Source organism: Setaria italica, chromosome I (assembly GCF_000263155.2).
Source record: "Setaria italica strain Yugu1 chromosome I, Setaria_italica_v2.0, whole genome shotgun sequence".
NCBI classification, from domain to species: Eukaryota; Viridiplantae; Streptophyta; class Magnoliopsida; order Poales; family Poaceae; genus Setaria; species Setaria italica.
This window is the reverse complement of record NC_028450.1, coordinates 10,791,117-10,811,666: the sequence shown is the minus strand read 5'-3', so window position 1 is coordinate 10,811,666 and position 20,550 is coordinate 10,791,117. Positions and strand designations below refer to the sequence as shown.

The 20,550-nt window shown below is 41.1% G+C and overlaps 2 protein-coding genes and 1 pseudogene across 2 annotated transcripts; all 3 read left to right on the top strand.

The window, feature by feature from the left end:
• Positions 1-1,627: 1,627 nt before the first annotated feature.
• On the top strand, positions 1,628-2,803 carry LOC101771666 (annotated as a pseudogene).
• Positions 2,804-5,386: 2,583 nt separating this feature from the next.
• On the top strand, positions 5,387-13,943 carry LOC101764913 (probable tocopherol cyclase, chloroplastic). The gene is made up of 10 exons (XM_004952164.3): positions 5,387-5,681; positions 6,241-6,485; positions 7,741-7,820; positions 8,444-8,520; positions 8,989-9,158; positions 10,054-10,151; positions 10,766-10,870; positions 12,912-13,028; positions 13,259-13,408; positions 13,667-13,943. The coding sequence occupies exons 1-10, from the start codon at positions 5,455-5,457 to the stop codon at positions 13,838-13,840; spliced, it is 1,443 nt and encodes a 480-aa protein (XP_004952221.1). The 5' UTR covers positions 5,387-5,454; the 3' UTR covers positions 13,841-13,943.
• Positions 13,944-15,768: 1,825 nt separating this feature from the next.
• Positions 15,769-20,257, top strand: LOC101764217 (probable inactive nicotinamidase At3g16190). Its single transcript, XM_004952163.4, has 5 exons — positions 15,769-16,090; positions 16,193-16,312; positions 17,901-18,132; positions 18,479-18,595; positions 19,894-20,257. Exons 1-5 carry the CDS (start codon positions 15,896-15,898, stop codon positions 19,956-19,958), a joined length of 729 nt encoding a protein of 242 aa, XP_004952220.1. The 5' UTR covers positions 15,769-15,895; the 3' UTR covers positions 19,959-20,257.
• Positions 20,258-20,550: the final 293 nt, after the last annotated feature.

Here is a 20,550-nt window from a genome sequence, read left to right as displayed (position 1 = left end):
GCCCCACCCGATTCCCTCCATTACAACCGGGACTAAAGAGCCCGTCGGAGGTGGCCTTCAGTGCCTCATTTTTAACTTGGGATTAAAGACACTTTAGTCCCGTCCCGGTCCAAAATCAACCGGGACAAAAAGGATCGAACGAAAGGTGAGTTCTTGTAACTATTGTTTAAACATGTATGCGTCATATTCATCTATATGTATAGGGTTAAGTAAAGGATTCTGACAGGGCGGAACCAAAAAATGTGATGAGGGACAAATAGTACAAAATATACTATGAATGGGTCTAATTTCAAGATTTTATTTGATTCATCGTATGGTGAAAATACATGTAAAGGGTGTCTTTGGTTGGGCTTTTGAACCTGCTTTTGCTTTTGTAAAAGCCAAAAGCCAACCAAAAGGCAAAAAAGCTCTATATGCTTTTGCCCAAAAGCTGCTTTTGGTGTAGTACAAATGCAAAAGCACCATCCCCCCTGCTTTGAGGTGCTTTTGGGGTAAAAAATTACCCACCTGCCACTCTTTATGAAAGGTAACGGTTCATTTTTTTCCGATCTATTTCTAGCCCAAGTCTTCCGTCAACCGTTCACCTCCCGTATTCTCCAGCGCCGCCCCTGGCGGACCGTCTCCCTCCGAGTCCCGGTCGCCGGCCCTCCGACCCCGGTCGCCGGCCGCCGCCCCAGTCGCCAGTCTGCCTCCTGATCCGGTCACCGCCCCTGGATCACCCGCCACACCACGCCCCTGGCCGCCGCACCCGGCCGTCCGCCTCCGGCCTCGTATTTCGTATGTACATGTTCTTGCAGACGCCGCGCCTGCCCGCCGACGGCCGTCGTATTCTGCACGTCTGCTCTCACGTTCGTCTCGTTGAAGGTGAGTCGCTGGGACTTGGCTCGATTTCATTGACAATTTCATCTGTCGATGGTAATAGTTGCTGTCGTGGTAGTAATGATGGCTAGTAGATCAGTAGCAATGATAGGCAGTAATGATGATGAAGTAGCCCCTGCTGCCGTAGACGTTGATGGCTAGTAGAACAGCAGCACTTTCTAGGCCGTGTTTAGTTGGGGAATTTGGGAGGTGCCAAATTACTGTTACAGCACTGTAGCACACTGTAGCGTTTCGTTTGTATTTGTGAATTATTGTCCAAATATTGACTAATTAGGCTCAAAAGATTCGTCTCGCAAAGTACAACAAAACTGTGCAATTAGTTTTTAATTTCATCTACATTTAGTACTCCATGCATGTACCGCAAGTTTGATGTGATGGGGAATCTTCTTTTTGCATAGTGTCAAAGTTGGGAGTTGGAAGTAACTAAACATGGCCCTATTTACGATTTGACAGGCAGTAATGATGATGAAGTAGCTCCTGAGCTCACCGAATCAAATTGGTAGCTTTTTATTTACGCATTGTAGGTCTTCTTATCAATGTTTGAACTGGTAGCTTTCTTTTCGTGGAAGGAAAATAGAAACCCCAGGAGTTTACAACCTCAGTTTCATTTTATCTAAGCTATTTAATATTTTTTAGGATGGTAGTGGCTCAAAATTGTTCACATGCAATTCTTACAATTTATTGAAGTCACAATATCTATCATTAGTCATATGAATTGAATCAAACAATATTTTTGGTTGGCTGAAGAATGGGTGATAAGGCGGATTGGGGTGATGCTTTTTTAAGGCATTTGATTGATGCCTGCAAAGAAGAGATTGAAGCCGGGAATAGGCCGATGGGAATTTTTACTACTACCGGTTGGAAGAATGTTGTTTCAAAGTTTGCAGAAAAATCCAGTGACAAGAGAACAAAAAAAAATTGAAGAACAAGTTAGATCTTCTTAAAAAGGAGTACTCAACATTTATGGAGTTCAAAAATTGTGCAACTGGTCTTGGATGGGATGAGGCAAAACAAACTATTGACTGCTCAGACGAATGGTGGGACGAACACCTTGCTGTAAGAACTATGTTGTCATTGTAATTATATTCTTCCCATTCATCGTTATGGTGTGCCTTATTAATTTTTTTTCTAATTGTAGAGATGCAACAATCGTGAGAAAGGAATCAAATGCCACCATGTGAAGTTTCGAAAACAAGGACCTAAGTTCCTTGATTATCTGCATATCTTGTTTGGCAAGACACATGTAAGTGGGTCTTCTGCATCCTGTCCTGGAGATATATCATCCGATGAGGCAAGTGATGAGGTGGATGAGGTAGCAAAACCTAAGCAGAAGGATATGACAGTGAACCTAGGAAAAAGGAAACGTAAGGGTACCTCCATTGGTGTTGAAGAGAAGGATGAGAAGAGCCCATTCTTTCGTTTGTACAAGACCACTTGTTTGAAGATAGAAAATGCTGCAGAGAGGATCTCCACAAGTGTTGAAGCATCATCAGCTCCTCCAACCAACCTAGTTCCTACCATTACAGAGACTATGAAGATGGTGAAAGAATGTGGGGTGCAAGAAGGAACTGCTCTAATGCACACAGCCGCCTCCCTAATTGTTAAACCTGAATTTAGGGAGCTCTTTAGCTCTCTAGAAACAACTAAAGGAAGGCTCGATTTGATTGAGAGGGAGCTAGAAAAGGAGATGATGAAGCGCCACTGATTTGTTTCCATGTTTGTCAGATTATTTTATTATCATATATGATAAGAATTTTCCTATGTTGAACCATAATTTGTTACCCTATGTTGAACCATAGTTTGCTTGGAGATGTGAAACATTATTTATCTATTATTGTGTTATGTTGAGCTTCTTCATTTAGTATTGTCAAGAAAGTTGTTGTATTTAATTATTAATATACTAATGTCTTATGTAGATGGATGATAGATTGGGAGATGTAGCTAAAGGAGGACAAAAAGGACTACTACTGCTAGCTGAACTTGCACAACATGCTGGTGCCATGGGAGAAATGGGAAACTTGTATACTGAGTGGTATTTGCATAAAGCTGAATATAGGAAAACGTCAGAAACTGGAATTCAATGGGTGATGAGGTGTATGTCACGCCCGAGGTATTTTTATAAGATGTTTCGGATGAGCACCGAGATTTTCGATAAACTTCATGACTTGCTAGTCTCTACTTACGGATTGACCTCAACCAACAATGTTTCGTCTACTGAGTCATTGGCAATGTTCTTGTGGATCGTCGGAGGACCACAATCTTTTTCACAAGCTGAAAATCGTTTTACACGGTCACTTTGGACAGTTCACATGAAGTTTCACGAAGTGTTGAAGTGTTTGCGCAAGTTAGCTAAGGACAATATTAAACCAAGAGATCCCACTTTTTCTACGGAGCATAAAAGGGTGAGAGAGGACCGTTTTTGACCATACTTTAAAGATGCAATTGGAGCAATAGATTGTTCACATGTTAAAGTGGTAGTGCCAGTGGACGAAGTGGTTAACCACATGTGTCGTCATGGATATACATCTCAGAATGTGCTAGCTATTTGTGACTTTGACATGAGGTTCACCTTTGCGGTTGCCGGGTGGTCGGGTTCTGCACATGACACACGTATCCTCAATCATGCATTGGCAAATTTTCCTTCATTCCCCGTGCCTCCTAAAGGTATACACGGTTCCTTCATAAAATTAGCAATACTTGTATTATTATGTACCTTACTAACTTGGTTTTGTAGGAAAGTATTATCTTGTGGACTCAGGTTACCCAAACCGAATTGGGTATCTTGCGCCTTTCAAAGGAAGCACGTATCATATACCAGAATTTCAGCATCGTTCGGGGCCTCCCCAAGGAAAGTACGAGATGTTCAATTTCTTGCATTCATCTCTTCGTAATGTCATTGAAAGGTCTTTTGGAGTCTTAAAGCAGAAGTGGCGTATTTTGAAGGACACGCCACGTTTCTCATCTCGTACTCAGAAACATATCATTATGGCTTGTCTTGCATTGCATAATTTTATTCGTGATAGCAATTTGTGTGATAAAGAGTTCAAGAGATGTGATGATGATGAGGATTACTTGGTACAACATACATGTGGTATGAGACAAACACAAGGAGATGATAGTGACGATGTGGAGAATGAGGATACCATGAATACCATTCGTACTAGGATAGCTGATGCTTTGGTTAGTGCGAGAGGAGGAGAGTAATGTTGAGGGATGGCATCCTTGTATAGAACTTTTGATGGATAGTTCTATTTATGTGGACCAATTACTTTAATGGATGAAAAACATATAAAATTTATTTTTTTTCTTCCTGAAATAGTGGTTTACATTTGAACTAGTGAACGCATTATTTTGTTACGAGCAATTTGCATATAAACACACTCACAGACCTTTAGGGGCATTACAGGTATTTCTTACACAGCCTACAGTTTCACAACTCCTCTAACCAAACGGTCTTCTGCTTTTCCCACAGCTGCTTTCTCACAGCTGCTTTTCCACAGCCCACAGCTCACAGCAGCTTTTCCAAAAGTCACAGCCCAACCAAACGCACCCATAGATATGGTGGGTGTTTAGCTCCATTAGCCCCTCCCCCACACCCCATTCATGCTTCCCCGTATCATGGGTATATATTCATATAGTCGTAAATTACACAATGTGAGGTTGAAGCATGGTTTAAAAACAATAATGGCACAATCTCCTATACATCCTCCGCAGGTCCCTGTCCCCCATCGCCGTTCCTATTTTGAAACGAGCGAACAAATATCCGTAGGGCAAAAGCCAATTGTTACTTAAGGAGTAGGGGGCGAGGAGTCATGAGAACACGAAGAAACATTATTGGTCCAAAAGCACCAGGCGCCATGATGAGCAATAACACATTAGGGGCATGAGAAAGGAAGAGAGAAATGGACTTACGATCCTTACAATATGTAGAATGTGATGAGCTAGCACGCAAACGACATCGATATCAAATGGGAAGATATGTGAACAAGGAGCTTTGGAAGTATGGGTGGTTGGGGGTGAGGGGTGCAAACAAAAGGCCTTAGTTGTAGCATTTGGATCAAGGCCTTAGTTAGAGGGAAGAAATGAGTTGTCGTGGTATGATTTTTATTTATTTGTTTCTCCTCGCACAAGTTTATGGTCAGCTCAATTTTATAGGGGCATGGGAGGTTTCTATGCACTTCTATAGATGTGCAACCGAGGGTAGAAATTTGAGCTCTCTATGCAAATGGTTGGCCCAGCAGCTGATAATACCGGGCCATGAGCCCACACTGGCTAGGCCTATAAAAAAGCTACAATCCCACCAATTCTAGTGAAGCCCACAGCGGAGGAGCCACGGGGAGGGTGTGTGACTGTGTGCGCGGCAGGCAGCCGCCGTGGAGGCACCGGAGCCGGTCCACTCTCATCCATCCACTATTCCACTCCAGGCAAATGGAGCACGTGGCCGCGCCACGCTTTCCGCGCGACACGACGCACGAGCACGAAGCGGCCAAAAACGAAAACCCAACAGAAAAAAAACCCCGTGGCCGCTCCGCCCGCGCACCGCGACGGGCTGGACTATACCCATACTGCTCCCCCATGAGCCTCGCCGTCGCCGCCGCCGCCGCCGTGCCGGGCGTGGCGCCGCCTACCCGCGTCGCGCACCCGCGGTGCGCCCGCCTCCCCCGCCGCGGCGGCCTCCCCGCGCGCGCGGCCTCGGCCTCCGCTGGCTCGCGCTCCTCCTCGTCGTCGGCGGCGTCCGCGGCGGCGGCGCCCGTCTACGCGCCCACGCCGCAGGATCGGCCGCTCCGGACGCCGCACAGCGGGTAAGCGCCGCGCATCTCGGGGCTGTGATTTTCGCTGTTGCTGCCGGAGTCCGGCCCGGGAGGTATGATTGCGGCCGAACGAGCGCGCGCGCGCGGGGAGGCAGCTCTCCTTCTGCCCGCCCCGCACATGCAGAGTTTTTCGATTGGGTCCGACGGCCACGTTGTGCTAGACATATATATCTTCGCCCCAGATTTATGATAGAGGAAATGCAGTTCTAGATGGTTGATGCTGCGAATGCATGCAGCTCTAGATGGTTGATGCTGTGAATACATGCAGCTCTAGATGGCTGATGCTGTGAATACAATAATACATCCTCGCATCACTATGTCCAAATGGTCAATTCGGAGCCTCAATTCTCCATCCACATCCAGTGAACAGCACTGAGATTATCCACAATGCTGATAATCTGTTACCCTGTCTTCAGCCAGAAATGCATTTTTTTTGGCGCTTACCTTATCATCTTCAGTGCTGTATGCTGTTACTTGGTAGCGCCAAGTGGCGAGACCTGGGAGCCTGAGATAAGAGTACGTAAGCATAGTGGATTGATTAATTTTGCAGGTACCACTTTGATGGCACCTCCAGGCCTTTCTTTGAAGGATGGTACTTCAAGGTGTCCATACCTGAGATCAGGCAAAGCTTTGGCTTCATGTACTCTGTTGAGAACCCGCTGTTCCGTGATGGGATGAGTGATCTCGACAAGTTGGTACACGGCCCACGCTTTACCGGGGTGGGAGCACAAATCCTTGGCGCAGATGATAAGTACATATTTCAGTTCTCTGAGAAATCAAACAACTTTTGGGGAAGTAAGCTTCTTTCTCAGCCTCTCTGTGCTTCGTTGCTGTTTTGTCTTACACTTTTATCATTCTGATAAAACTCAAGTTAAAAATTTATTGGCATGGCTCATAAATTTGTGGCATGAAGAAAAAGGTGCTGAATGGAAGGTTCTTGCAAATTTGCAATGAACTTCACCAAATTCAAATTAGTTGTTGCCTTATTTTTGTGAAATTTGTAACCGTGTCTTGGATAGAGATGAGATTTCAATGTCCCATGGTCCAATTCCTGCAACAACATAGCCATGTCCCAGGTTAGCCACCACAAAATCAGAAATCTTCATGATACTAGTTGTGGACATCCCATGATGCATTCCAGATAAACAACTTAGGGCCACTTTGGACTTCTGATTGCTGTGTTCCAGTGCGTAACCCAGTTAGTTACTATGGCCTAAGACTTTTTTTTTATTGAATATTGATTACTACTTCCTGTCACATAAAAGTGACATTTTAGACATTGGCAAAGTAACCACAATGCAAACCACTGGCTTCTGATGTGAATATTTTGTAAAAGCTGTATTTGAGAAAAAAATACTGTAAAACATGGTGAGAATTATGCAATGCTAAACCTCCATTTGGTAATATTTGTCCATTTTTTTAGGAAGCTTTGTTCCACGATTTTTGTTCATCGAGAAAAATATGTCGAACAATTGTAGCATGGATTTCAATAGGGAGATGTACAATCTTTTTCATTAACTTTTCTTAAGTTTGGTGCTCTTGTGTTTGTCCATGTTTGGATTGGATGTATATTATGAAACAGAGGGAGTGTTTTCTTGCGACAAAAAACTACTCTGGGTTGAAAACCTATGTCAAAGAAAATTATGCCTCTGAAAGTACACTACCATCTCTTGCTGTATGATTACCTTGATGGTAATGACTAAGGGCTACCTACCTGGTCGGTGGACCAAGGTCCTCCTGGGTTGAGAGTAGCAGCCCAGTTTTTTGTGATATGTCTGCAAGTTGTTGTATTGCTGTTTCAATTAATATAAGGTCAACTGCATGCATTCTTGGAAAAAATGTGCTTTTTTTCATAGGGAGTGATTAATAACTGCAAACTAAAATAGATGGCATATTAAAAGCCATCACAGTGGCAAACCGGTCTTCATGTAAAAGTTAGTTCCTTCAGTTTTCTGTGTTAGCAGTTAGTGTTGCTTTTCTTGCTCTCCTGGAACTTTAGTAATGCATCACTGTTTGCTTAATTCCCAACTAATAAGCTACGTTTGCATAGGTAGGCATGAACTAGCGCTGGGAAACACTTTCATTCCCAATAAAGACTCAATTCCCCCACAAGGGGAGGTCCCCCCTCAGGTACATGCTTTATGGCTTATGAAAACACATTGAATGACATAAGCTCAGCTGCTTCATATCTTGTTTATCTCGGGAACACGGTGCGGAAACATCATTTTCTTGCCGCTTCTTTAGTATTTGTTCATAATTATATTTTTCCATGATACTTTAATTGCTAATTCCTTAAGTGCAACATCTTCATTTTTAATAGTAGTAGATATATGTACTGATTTAAACATTTAGTCTACTTTCTTCTTTTTGGTATAATGTTAACTTCTTCATACGAGAATATGATTTATTCGCACTTCAACTTCATTCATTTTCTTGTCTTTCAATCATTCCAGAAAATAAGTGCTTTGCTTGCTTATGAGAAGATACTTTTTGAGAACATGCGTTGCCAGTATATGTATTGATTCTGTCAATTAAATATCCAAAAAAAACTTTCTTTAGAACCATTGATTTGTATAGCTGTTACCTTTTCATATCACTAGGCTTTAATTAATAATAAATAATGATCGATTAATGCGTATTTTCCCATTCTCCTATTTGTACATGATATTTGATATTTCTGCTGGTTCATTGTTTTGTTCTCTCAAAGTTTTGTAACATGTAAAGGATTCTCATTGAATAATTAACGGTTATAGGAGTTCTCTAAGCGTGTTTTGGAAGGGTTCCAAGTCACTCCAATCTGGCATCAGGGTTTCATACGTGATAATGGAAGGCATGTGATATCTCATCTTATATAAGATTCGCTTTTATTATTATTAGGTTGCTTGCTTACCACTACGACAATAGTTGCTTAACATTTTTTTGACCCTTTAGTATGTGATAGTGGCTACTCTTGTTAAAAATTGTATATTTTGCCGAAGTTAGAAGTTTAACTATGCTCCCATTTCAAGACAACAATAGGAATTTTCTCTAGAGGAACTTTGGCTACATTGTGTTACAAAGTGCAAGGAAAATTAAAATAATGCTAATTCATATATTTTATAGCAATATCCTAAAATTTATAATAGTTCTGTTCTCTTGATCTTGATGTTGCAATGCAAAAATTACCAAACTACCTGCAGTAATAGTTCAGTGGCTCAGCAAAACACACTAACTTTGTTACAAGTAAACAGAGGTCGGGTAAAATATTAGACGGGTATTTTCTTTTCTATTATTGTTGTGAGATAGTTTTTCTTCACAGGTCAAAGTATGTGCCAAATGTCCAAACAGCTCGTTGGGAGTACAGCACTCGTCCAGTTTATGGATGGGGTGATGTCAATTCTAAGCAGTTATCTACAGCTGGTTGGCTTGCAGCTTTTCCTTTCTTTGAACCTCATTGGCAAATATGCATGGCTGGTGGCTTGTCCACAGGTTTGTCTTCATACTCAGAAAAATAAAGATATTGAGTTACTGACTGACATGCTGTTTATAAGTTTTTAATGGTAGAGTGCACACTCCCTCTATTTACTGAGTTAACATTTCTTTCGTAAACTACGACATCACAATGGCACTGTTTATAAGATTTGTACTTCTTAACCTGGCATGTGAAAGGATTTCTGATAACATGGTTTTGTGCCATCCTTTTACCTTTCAATAATGCTTGCAAGAACCCTATTTGCATTTAGCACATATCTGGACACTGGACTGCAGTTGGTCCACATGCCAGATTAAGAAGTACATATCCTTTTACTTCTTAACCTGGCTTGTGAAAGATGTGTTCTTATTTTCCATCATATGACTTCTCTCCAATTGATTCATAGCTTTAATCCTGTAAGAAGTTGAGGTATCTGTCAAGAATTTCCTTTGGCCCCCAGGTTGTCTCCATTTTCTGCAGTTCATGACAATCAAATTATATTTTGAGGTGTACCCTGTGTTTTACTATTTCTTTTTCTGTGTGAACATCTCTGTGTACCTCAGACAACTGATGTGTAAGTAGGGCCATACCTCCTATCCATTTAGAGCATATGGATCACTTAAAGAATTATACATGTTTATTCTTATGTTCTTCTGTGGTGCTTCTGGATCAAGAATTAAGAGAAGAATTAAAATTGCAATATATACAGGTATATGTTTTGAACTATTTGCTTGGTGTGTCTTATGGAAAATCACTTCGTTTCCTGCTATTTGCATCTTATAAATGCTTCCTTGACCACCACGTTTAACTAGAAATTTCTGAAATAATCTGCAACATGCTGTATTTTTATTTCCTTTAATAACTTCCCATCAATTGGAATAGTATCAACAACAGTGACATGTGACTTTTCAGGATGGATAGAATGGGATGGAGAACGGTTTGAATTTGAAAATGCTCCATCCTACTCGGAAAAGAACTGGGGTGGAGCTTTCCCAAGAAAGTGGTATTGGGTGTGTCATCTGTATTCATTGTGACCTCTGATCTTCTGTTAGTTCTGATGCCATAAATGCCTTATAATATTAAATACAATCTTATTATTTGCAGATAAGAAAACATGTTTTTATACAATAATTTTGGTTGAAAAATTAGCAATAATTTTTGAACTTGGTTTAGTGGTAAATTGAGATAGAATAATGACTCTACTGTCCAATAATTTACAAGGTAGAATTTGCCGCAAATTCTTGTAGCTTCTTCTGAAAATTGCCCTTTTGGACTCGTCTTTTACGCCAGGCACTAGTCATGATGGTTCTAAATTCTAATCGTTATAAGGTCACTTAATGACCTGTGTGTTCTAGGTCTCAATAAGATTCAGGTCTATGTAGTGAAGTTTGCAAGTATGCTGTGGTTCTGGTCTGCTATAATTGGATTATCTTCTGTAAAAAAATGTTATTGACGAAACATACCAAATGATCATTGATCCTAACCTTTCCTGATGTATTCTAAAAGCTATGGCCTTTCACTCCTTTTCCTTGTGAAGTAGACTAATATTCTTTATACTTTTTGTCAGTTGCACAATCTCATGCATTACCGATGTAGTTAACTGAATAATCATTGCATTATTCAGATCCAGTGCAACGTTTTCTCAGGCGCTTCTGGTGAAGTTTCTTTAACTGCTGCTGGTGGATTGAGGAAAATTGGACTTGGTGATACCTACGAGAGTCCTTCACTGGTACAGTTTATGATACTTTGTGCTTTCAAATTGACCTTCTGCTTCTGGTTCGCACAGTGTAGTGTTAAGGGCATGCATTGATGAGAGGGGATTGGTGAGGGAGAGATGAGGCGTCAGCCAATGGAGAAGCTGACTAGAGCACATGCCATAGGTCTGCGCATGAGTGTGTGAGAGAGGGGCAATGGCTAGAGGAGGGAGAAGGTGGTGGCAAAGAGAGATGAGGGCAGAAGGGAGTTAACCCTTAATTCCTGCTCGCCCTTCATTGATAGGCTGCCACCCTTTATATAGCGAGGATAATGGCCCCTAAGCAATCTATTACAATCTTGAACAGTCCGAATGCTACCTAATATTACATTACCAAACTTTACGGGCAAGTAACCATGCATTAGGATCATGGACCTGCATTTGTACTATAGAGCATGTGCACAGTGCCTCAAGCCTCCCGGGATCAAGGCTGGGCCAGCAGGTCCTTGGGCCATGTCTAGGCCCATAACAATAAGTTCCTTAAAAATTAAAATCATCATGTTAGCATATGTGAGCGTGAAACATAGATATCTAGTGAAGAAGATTATTCATGGATCTACTGGGCATTTTGAGATTGTGGAAGTATGATGTCTGCTACTATTGGAAGCAATGATGTATGTTGCAAAGCTCTGATAAAATATCATACAAAACTGTGATAAAGTATCATGGATATTTTGGTTGATTACTATATTGCTGCTACAGCTGCCAGGTGTTGGAGTATAAATGAATTGTCCACCTTTCCCTATCAGCTTAAGCTTTTGGGTTGGGTTGAATTGGTTGGTGCATGCAACTCAATATGATATCAGGGCCAGAGGTCTCAAGTTCGAATCCTGGCGGGCACGATTAAATAAAATAATTGCAGCCCACTCCAATTTCCACGTATGCGGCCTGATGGAGCCTGCACATGAGGGGGAGTGTTGGAGTATAAGTGAATTGCCCACCTTTCCTCATCAGCTTAAGCTTTTGGGTTGAATTGGTTGGTGCATGCAACTCGATACCAGGGATAAATAGTTAGATAAGCTCAAAGGGGGAAAAAGAAAAATGTTCCATCATAAGTTCATTCAGTTTGTTCCTTATAATTTCTCTGTCGATTCAGCTTGTAAATACTGCAGTAGCTATTCATATATGAGATATGCTGACCCTTTGTAGTACTGACAATTGCACAGTTAGCTCATTCGTATCAATCTAGTCATTTACATATACATTTTACAGATAAATGATAGGATGCACATTATGCCAATACTTCTTTGTAGTCAATGTTTCACTTTGAAAACCACTAACCTTTTTTTCTTAGATAGTATGTTGTCCATTCTCCATTGAGAAACTTTTGCCTGAGGGACTAATCTGGAATACCGGTGACTTGATGGTCATTTTCTCAGAATAGCTTGCAATCAAAAGTATATGATAGAAAAGGATCTGGGTTTAAGTCTGCATACTTCGAGCAGATCTTTTCTACACTTCTGCCAACAAGAACTGTTCTGTTTGTCTTTGTACTGATTAAAGATGATCCGTCATTGCATATGTTTAATTGTTTCCTTTAAGTTTTACTATTTCAATGGACTGTATGAACTTTTGTCTGAAATGTTTCTCTTCTTATCCAGAGTTCAGCATATACAAATTTTCTGCATCACATTGTCTTCCTTAATTATTGCAAACAAATGTAGCTGTACCTATTTCGTCATTACTTATCAGCCTATTCATTTACTCTGTTACTATAGAAACTGCTATTTAGTCAGTATATTGAGTGGTTAGTAACTTAGTATTTTCTCCTCCATGTATTAAATGAAATAGGCGTACGCATGAAGGCATCAATTGTGAGGCCCATGGGCCAAAATGGCCATGCGGCCACTCCACCAAAGGTAGCATGTATGGGATAGTCCCATACTGCTAGCCAAGTGAGTGTGAGGCCAACTTAACTAGCTGTTTTCCTGGGCTGGGTCGTTACATCAATATATAACCTTTCTTAAAAAGCAAATCCAATATATCATGTATAAGGACTCTCGTTTTTATTCTGCAGATTGGAATACACTGTGATGGAAATTTTTTTGAATTCGTACCTTGGACTGGGACAGTAAGCTGGGACATCGCACTGTGGGGCTGCTGGAAGATGTCTGGCGAGAACAAAACTCATCTGGTAACTGTTGCACAATAATACAATCCTGTGAATTTTGCTTGTCTATGAACTAGTTCGCCTCATTTTTGCATTTGTAGTTGTTGCAAATGAGAAGAATTTAGCTTCATAGCAAGACTCTATTGCAGTTTTAAGCTCGTCATGCTTTGTCTGTTACTGCTAACCTAATGTTCTGCAAGTTCTGATGTCACTTTCTTGTGCTCCTTAACAAATGCATCCTTATATTTTTGCAGGTAGAAATAGAAGCAACCACTACAGAACCAGGCAGTACATTGCGAGCTCCTACTACGGAGGCTGGACTGGCGCCAGCATGCAAAGACACCTTCTATGGAGATCTCAGGCTACAATTGTGGGAAAAGAAATATGATGGTGGCAAGGGAAAGGTATGCTTTCATTATCAGAAGTTGCTGGCACCTGTTTCCCTTATGCATGACCTTTCATGCTCTTCATTTTGTCCTTTCCTCTTTGTTCGGGTGTTGAAAGCAATTTATACACGTTTTGACCACTTTAAGATCAAATTAACTTCATTCTTTCACATGTCCATAATCGGCATTTACGCACTGCATCTGGAAAGTTTGATGAGTATTTTTCAGCCTGATTAATACGCTAGATTACCAATGCGTTAAATGATTTCCTCGCAGTTGATACTCGACGCCACAAGCAACATGGCTGCCCTGGAGATCGGTGGTGGCCCCTGGTTCAACGGGTGGAAAGGGACAACTGTTGTGAACGAGGTTGTAAATAACGTTGTGGGCACCCCAATCGATGTGGAGAGTCTCTTCCCCGTCCCATTTCTGAAGCCCCCAGGCCTGTAGGATGAGCCAGGAATCTAAGGAATGCTCTGCTGAAGGAAGAGTATCCTTGTACGATTAAAACTTGTCCAGTTCAATAATAATTCATTACTTCGCCTTCTTTACAGTCCAGAAACTACCAGAACGATGCAACCATGTTGCTTTTCAGATTAGTTCACTGCGTCCTTGCTCTGGCGGTCCAGCTGGTCACATTTTAACTTCTAAAAAGAATGAAGAATGGTGGCCCGGACAGGCTCAGTGATAGCGCAATCCACGGGCCTGTTGCCCTGCTGAGTCTTGGCCACAGTTTAACTTCTAACCCGAACAACTCTGTGCGGTTACAGTTGAGTTTGGATGGATGGCAAGCTCATCTTTGCACAGTTCTGCCCAACTTTATTGCCTAGTTCTATGGTCATCATCTGACATCGTTCATTTGAAGACTGAATTCTTTTTCGCTGGACCTTCTCTCGTTCGGGATGACTCTCTGAAGACAGATAGAGACGTGCTCTCAATTATGATAGGACAAAATGTGCAAATGATAAGAGTGAGGTCTAAAGTTGTGGAGCCCTCTGTTTTGCTCTTCTTGCGATGTGATGCTATTATGGGTCAAAAGTTGAAACCAAATTGTCGTCGTGCCCTTTCTGCCCCCATCAATATGTGATGCAATATGGATGGATTTTGCAGGGCTAGAACTGTGTGGCCTCCATGCCAAGGCCTTTGTCCTGCAGGGAGATCCGTGCAGGGTGGGTACAGGATGGGAAGAAGCTGTGCTACAGCTACCTCAAATCAATTATACAATTACTGTTTAACTGTTCAACAGCGTGCTAACTCCATCTGGCATGGTTCGTCCATACCTTTCGACAAATGGATCGGCTCTTGCGGGAAGAAAACACGCTATAATTTTTTCATGTTCATGTGGCAAAACATCTGCTCAATTTTCATGTTCTGCTTAGCTTGATTCGTGGTGGAGATGAAATTTCACTGGACAGCGTGGACTTTTGAAACCATTTTATAAGTTTCGTTAGTAATTACAGATTACTCTTAAAAGCACTAGATAGTTTGAACTGATACTGATGTCAAAAAGTTTGAGATGATACGTTGCAGTAATAGGAGTTTTTAAAGGAAAATATATAAAGCTGAGAAAAGGAAAAATATTTTCTGTTGAAAAAGGGAAAAAACATTCTACTTGCTTGGTCCCTCGTGTTTCAAATCCTTGGTAAAATGGTTAGGAGAAAGTTAGGATAAATTTAGTGAAATAGAATGTGCCGTAATCATAAAAAGTAAAATTGAAATCATGACTTCGACAATTAGAAGAAAAAGGAGAATTTGGATTAATAAGGAAAGGACAGCTACTAGGCTAGATACTCAGAGCACCGACCTACTTAGTTCTTCAAGTGTAGTGCTAGAAAAGTCCATAAATCAAGGAATCACTCTCAAATCAACATTCCTTCATTCCAAACGGTCCTACAAACCCCAAAGTAGACAACTATGCTAAAACCGTATTATTATGTTTTTCCGTAACACCAACTCCTACAATTTCAAAATAGTATCTACTACCTACATTTGAAATTATAATGTGCATTTTGTTTTATTGGAGCAAACTTTTAACCAAAATTACTCTATTAGTATAGTTTTTATCTCAGAAAGTTGATATCGTTAGATTGTTATTTATAATACTTTCTTAAGTATACTTTTATATCACATAATCAAGATATTATTAGAGTAACTGCTGGTCATAACGAAATGAAATACGTCCGCTAATGCCATTTGATCCTAATGAAACAAACTATATATTGTAATCTCGAAGAGTAAGTTGGTACCAACTCTTCCAACCAAACTCCAACAAATTCACTCACTCCGTCTTAACTAATCTAGCCCCATTCGCATACACCACATACCGCGGTCCTGCCACAAAAACCCCAAAGCCAATTTCTCCTGATCAAACAGCAACGCACTCTTCCAATCGCCCGAGAGATAAAAAAAAATTGTCACCGCACCATCGCATTCGCGTCGCATCCGCATCCGCATCGAATCCATTTCGTTTTCTGTTTTCTTTTGCCTTTTTTTCCCTGGCGATTTATGCCATCACATCTGGCGCTGCTGTCGTGCCTGCTGGTGCTGCTCCTCTCGCTCGACAAGTTCCTCCTCCACTACCTCAAGAAGCGCCTCTTCTCCGGGCCAAGAATCCCGAGCGGCGGCACCTCCAAATCGCGGAGGCCCATGGCGGCCGCCGCCAAGTGGAGCGAGACGGCCATGCTCGTCATCGACATGCAGGCCTGTTTGAGGGGACTTTCTCCTTTCAATTCCCGTTTCTTGATTTTGAGTTGTTTGTGACGGCTTCGTGTTTTGTGGAATTCGTGGCTCATTTTCCTTCAGAAAGACTTCGTGGACCCGGCGATGCGCAGCCCCATGCTGGTGGCCGGCGGCGAGGCCGTCGTCCCCGCCGTCGCCGAGGCCGTTGCCGTTGCGAGGGAGCGCGGCATCTTCCTCGTCTGGGTCAGTTTTGCCATCACTAATTCCGCACGCCCTGGCGTAATTTCTGCGCGATTTCTTGGTCTAGTACAAGATCAACATCCATTTATTGGCTCAGGCAACGAGTCGTACTGATTTTTCGGTCCAATTAAGGAGGAATCTTTTGTGGCATCGCGTATTAAGCAAGTTCTTGGAGCGATGCTATGGTATTTTGCGGGCTCCTTTCGGTTAGCTAAGTTATTTATTTATTTGTGCTTTTGCCGTGTGTGGAACATCCGAACAGGAATTAGCACGTTCATACTTCATAGACACAATAATATAATTCAGTCCCGGAGATTTTCTTCTTTTGATGCAAATGAGCCCTTAATAGGCTGATGCTATTGATTCCCTTGTCATGTGCATGTGGATGTTTGAATAATTTCTAGGATAACTGACCAAGTTCTTGTTCCTATCTGAACCTGCTCACATGCATGGTTTGACCATCCTGTGTCCTGTGTCAGTGCAAATGGCACTCCTGAACCTTCTTTAGTCATAACAGTGGAGGGGATTATTTGGGTCTTTAACATAAGCATTGGATTGTGGGGGGAGTGGAATGGTTCTAGGGATTTATCATTGTGTCTCCTCTGATTGACTGTCAATTTGAAACAGTTCCCTTTTGCTTTCGTCTTCCTTTGGGGCTTATTTGGCTAATAGGCTAATACCACTAGTTACCTTTTAGGTCTTATTTCCTTTTGTGTCCTCCTAATAGGCTAATTCTACTTGTTACATTGACATGCATTTGAAAACCTAAAAGGTTTATAGAACCAATGGGTCAAGGTCCTGTTCTTTTCTGAACCACCTTATTTGGTTTGACCATCCTTCCTTCCTAAACATGGCACGTCTGAACCTTTTCCTGCTGATGACAGTCGTTAGGATTATTTGGGTCTCAAGCATCTGCAGCAATTCAACATTGGATGGTGGGGTACTGAAATGGTTGTAGGGATTTCTCATTGTGTCTGCTCTAGTTATCTAAGAATGTGAAACAGTTCCCTTTTGCTTTCCTTTTCCTTCAGGGATAATGATAACCAGATTCTGTGCAAGAATACTATTATAAAATTGAAAGTTTATTTTAAGGACCAAATTTCATGAACCACGCTGGCAACATGCTTAAAATTATTGATAGGTAGTAGACCTACATTATTCTCTCAGAAGAGCACAATTGTGGTGTGTTCATAAATTTCGGGACAGTGTGATGCTATTCAAGTTGTCTACATCATAACAAAACAAATAATATGTTTAGCATATACTTCCAAATTATGCCACTTTCCCTGCAGGAACTAGATAAAAATATATGTTGCACTTGTATTCCTGCCTGGAATCATATACATTTATGTCTTTCAATTTGGTGCTTCTGCTACGTATCCATTTACATTAGTTGAATGTATTGGTGTGCATTAACTCTGCTTAAAATGATTTCCAGATATTTGTTGGAGGCCAACATCTGCTCATAACATACAGTTGTCTCCTTTTTACACAAAGCAGTTTGATTCAGAAAGTAGTGTGATATATTTAATTGTCATTTCTTATCACTGTTCTCTGCTGGGACATTGACTTACAGCAAACTGCAATGTAGGTCGTCAGAGAGCATGACCCTTCTGGAAGGGATGTTGAACTTTTCCGCAGGCACCACTATTCTGGGGGAAAGGGTCCAACAGTGAAAGGTTTGAAAGGTGCAGAGCTGGCTGATGGGCTTGTTATCAAGGAAGGGGAATATAAGTTGGTGAAGACAAGATTCAGTGCTTTTTTTGCGACACACCTTGATTCTGTCCTCAAAACTGCCGGAATAAAGAACTTGGTTATTGTTGGTAAGTTCTGATATTACATATATTGTTATGAAAATGACTGTCCTTTTCTCACCTTGATAATCATTTTCTGTAATGTTGGCCTCTTTTTGTTATCTAATTGCAGTACTCTTGTCTCCCTGTGGAATTTTTTATTTCCATATGTTTTTAGTTTTGATAGGCAATAATCATTATCCTTATATATCTCAGAACAAATATGAAAATTCTTCTCTTTTTCACAGTATAGTTACCTTTGCACTAAATAGAAAATGGTTAAATACAAAGCATGGATACTTGCTTTTCAGCCACAGCTCATTATCACATTGTACAAGATCATGTTACTTATATGTGTATATGTGTTGATTTTCAGGAGTCCAAACACCAAATTGCATTAGGCAGACTGTCTTTGATGCTGTAGCATTGGACTATGAGAAAATAACGGTTCTTATTGATGCAACAGCTGCTGCAAGGCCAGAAATCCATTTGTGTGAGTACTTATGTTTCATAAACCCCCTTCTATATTTGTTTCCACATCAAGACAATGTTTCTGCTCTTGGCAATTTAATATGCTTATGATTAGACTAATATAGATATGTTTGTTTCACATTATAGTGAAAAGTTTGCATTATAGATTTCTCAATATTCTGAATTGAAATGTAAAAGTATTGGATTAGTCATGTGTTTATTTAGTCCTCTATGGTAGGGAAGATGTTTAATTTATGGTATTGGGAAGTGAACCGATGCATATGGTGCAGTAATGAGCTTTAGAACACTGACATACTCTGTGCTAATCTGTCGTTACATCTCATGTTCTGAGTGTAATACTGTAATGTCAAACTCTTATGCACTAGATAAAGAGTGTACATTACTAAAATTTTCGTTACAGTTGTCTCAAATTGCAAGGTCCATACTCTATTGAAAGTTTCAATGACCCAATGTAATCCTGCATGTTCGAGAATTAAAATGACCCAATGGCTAAATGGCAGATCATTGAATCTTTTATATGTTCATGTTGTCACAGTTTCAGATCATAACGTATGTAGAAATTTACTTTATGCTTTATCCTGGTTCACAAACAAGTTAGACTGTAGTACCTGTTTTTGTGACACCATGCATAGACCTTATTCTGACAAACAGTTCGGAAAGTTACATGAACTTTTCGAATAAGCCAATTATCGTCCAACAGGAAAGGTGAATTTTCGTAGAGGATAATAATCAGAGGTCCTTAAACTTGTGGCACAATGTCATCTAGGTCCCTACACTCAAGTGCACATTTGGGTCTCTAAAATTGTTAAGTGTGCCACTTGATGCCCAAATCACCAGAATCAGCATAAAGCCATAAACTTAGTCTATGTCACTGTGGCATGCAAGCATTGTACTTAATGTGCAGTATACACGCCAGTGGAAATGGCCATGAGCATGTATTAGAGCATGGCAACATCTCGGGCTCCATGCATGCGAGTGCTGTGTATGTAACTAGTACTTGCGTATTAATGTGAGTTGGAGCTGAAGTGACACACTTAACACGTTTATGGACCTAATTGCGCATTTTAATAGTATAGGGAGCATTTTAGTCTTCCGTAAATATGAAGCTAACTAAACGGGCTTAAACTCTTTCAAAGAATTCTTATCTTAGAAAAAATTACCGCCGCTCTTGCTACTGACTGAGTGACTGTAGTGCTGCAAAGTCTGAGTTTGGCAAAGCTTGTACTGTTGTGATTTTCAATCTACATAATCTGTTCCTTTTGATTCCCTGACTGAAGGCATCTATCATATGTTGCGCAGCAAATATCAGGGATATGAAGAACATCGGAGTGGAAACGCCGACCCTGGATGAATGGCGCCGGTAGGTTCAGTGGCACTTCACTCCATCTCTCGGCACCAAATTACCAGAGAGACAAGACATCCCTGGTGTATTCGATGCGACACCTACATCTTCTATTTTTTTGGTTTTCGATTCCATTTTCGTCTGACTGTGTAGTTGTACTGTAGTGTTACTTTGTCAGGCAAGAACAATGCCAGATGCTGCCATGTACGCAAACTTCTAATCCCTGTTGTATAGATAAAGAGTTCACTATGCCATTGTTGTCGATGACTATTTAATCTGTGCGAAACAGAGGTGATGGAACAGGCAGGCTGTTACTTTCCATGGGAGAATTCAGAACATAGCACCTAATCCGCATGACTTGCAGCTACTGACTCTCAGTCCGTGTGGCTTTCGGAATGTGAATCTCTGTTCTGACGGCAAAGGAAGAGAGAGGGTCAGAATGTGTCAATTACTGATCTTTTCATTGGATAAGAACAGGAACAAATAAAACTAGGTAGTGCTGGGAAGTTGGGTGTGCGAGGCGTGCGGATTTGATGTTAAATTCCCTCGAAATTAATCTCAGGATATAGGAGGCCGTGAGAACGAACCCTGTGATGGAGAAATTTCCGGTGCTT

What these genes read in the sequence shown, in the direction of transcription:
- LOC101764913 (XM_004952164.3), top strand. Translation starts at nt 5,455, where the DNA reads ATGAGCCTCGCCGTCGCCGCCGCCGCCGCCGTGCCGGGCGTGGCGCCG. An exon ending in AAGGGGAGGTCCCCCCTCAG is followed by an intron (nt 7,821 to 8,443) that starts GTACATGCTTTA and finishes TAACGGTTATAG; the next exon opens with GAGTTCTCTAAGCGTGTTTT. An exon ending in GGCTGGTGGCTTGTCCACAG is followed by an intron (nt 9,159 to 10,053) that starts GTTTGTCTTCAT and finishes GTGACTTTTCAG; the next exon opens with GATGGATAGAATGGGATGGA.
- LOC101764217 (XM_004952163.4), top strand. Translation starts at nt 15,896, where the DNA reads ATGCCATCACATCTGGCGCTGCTGTCGTGCCTGCTGGTGCTGCTCCTC. An exon ending in GCGGCATCTTCCTCGTCTGG is followed by an intron (nt 16,313 to 17,900) that starts GTCAGTTTTGCC and finishes ACTGCAATGTAG; the next exon opens with GTCGTCAGAGAGCATGACCC. An exon ending in AAAGAACTTGGTTATTGTTG is followed by an intron (nt 18,133 to 18,478) that starts GTAAGTTCTGAT and finishes GTTGATTTTCAG; the next exon opens with GAGTCCAAACACCAAATTGC.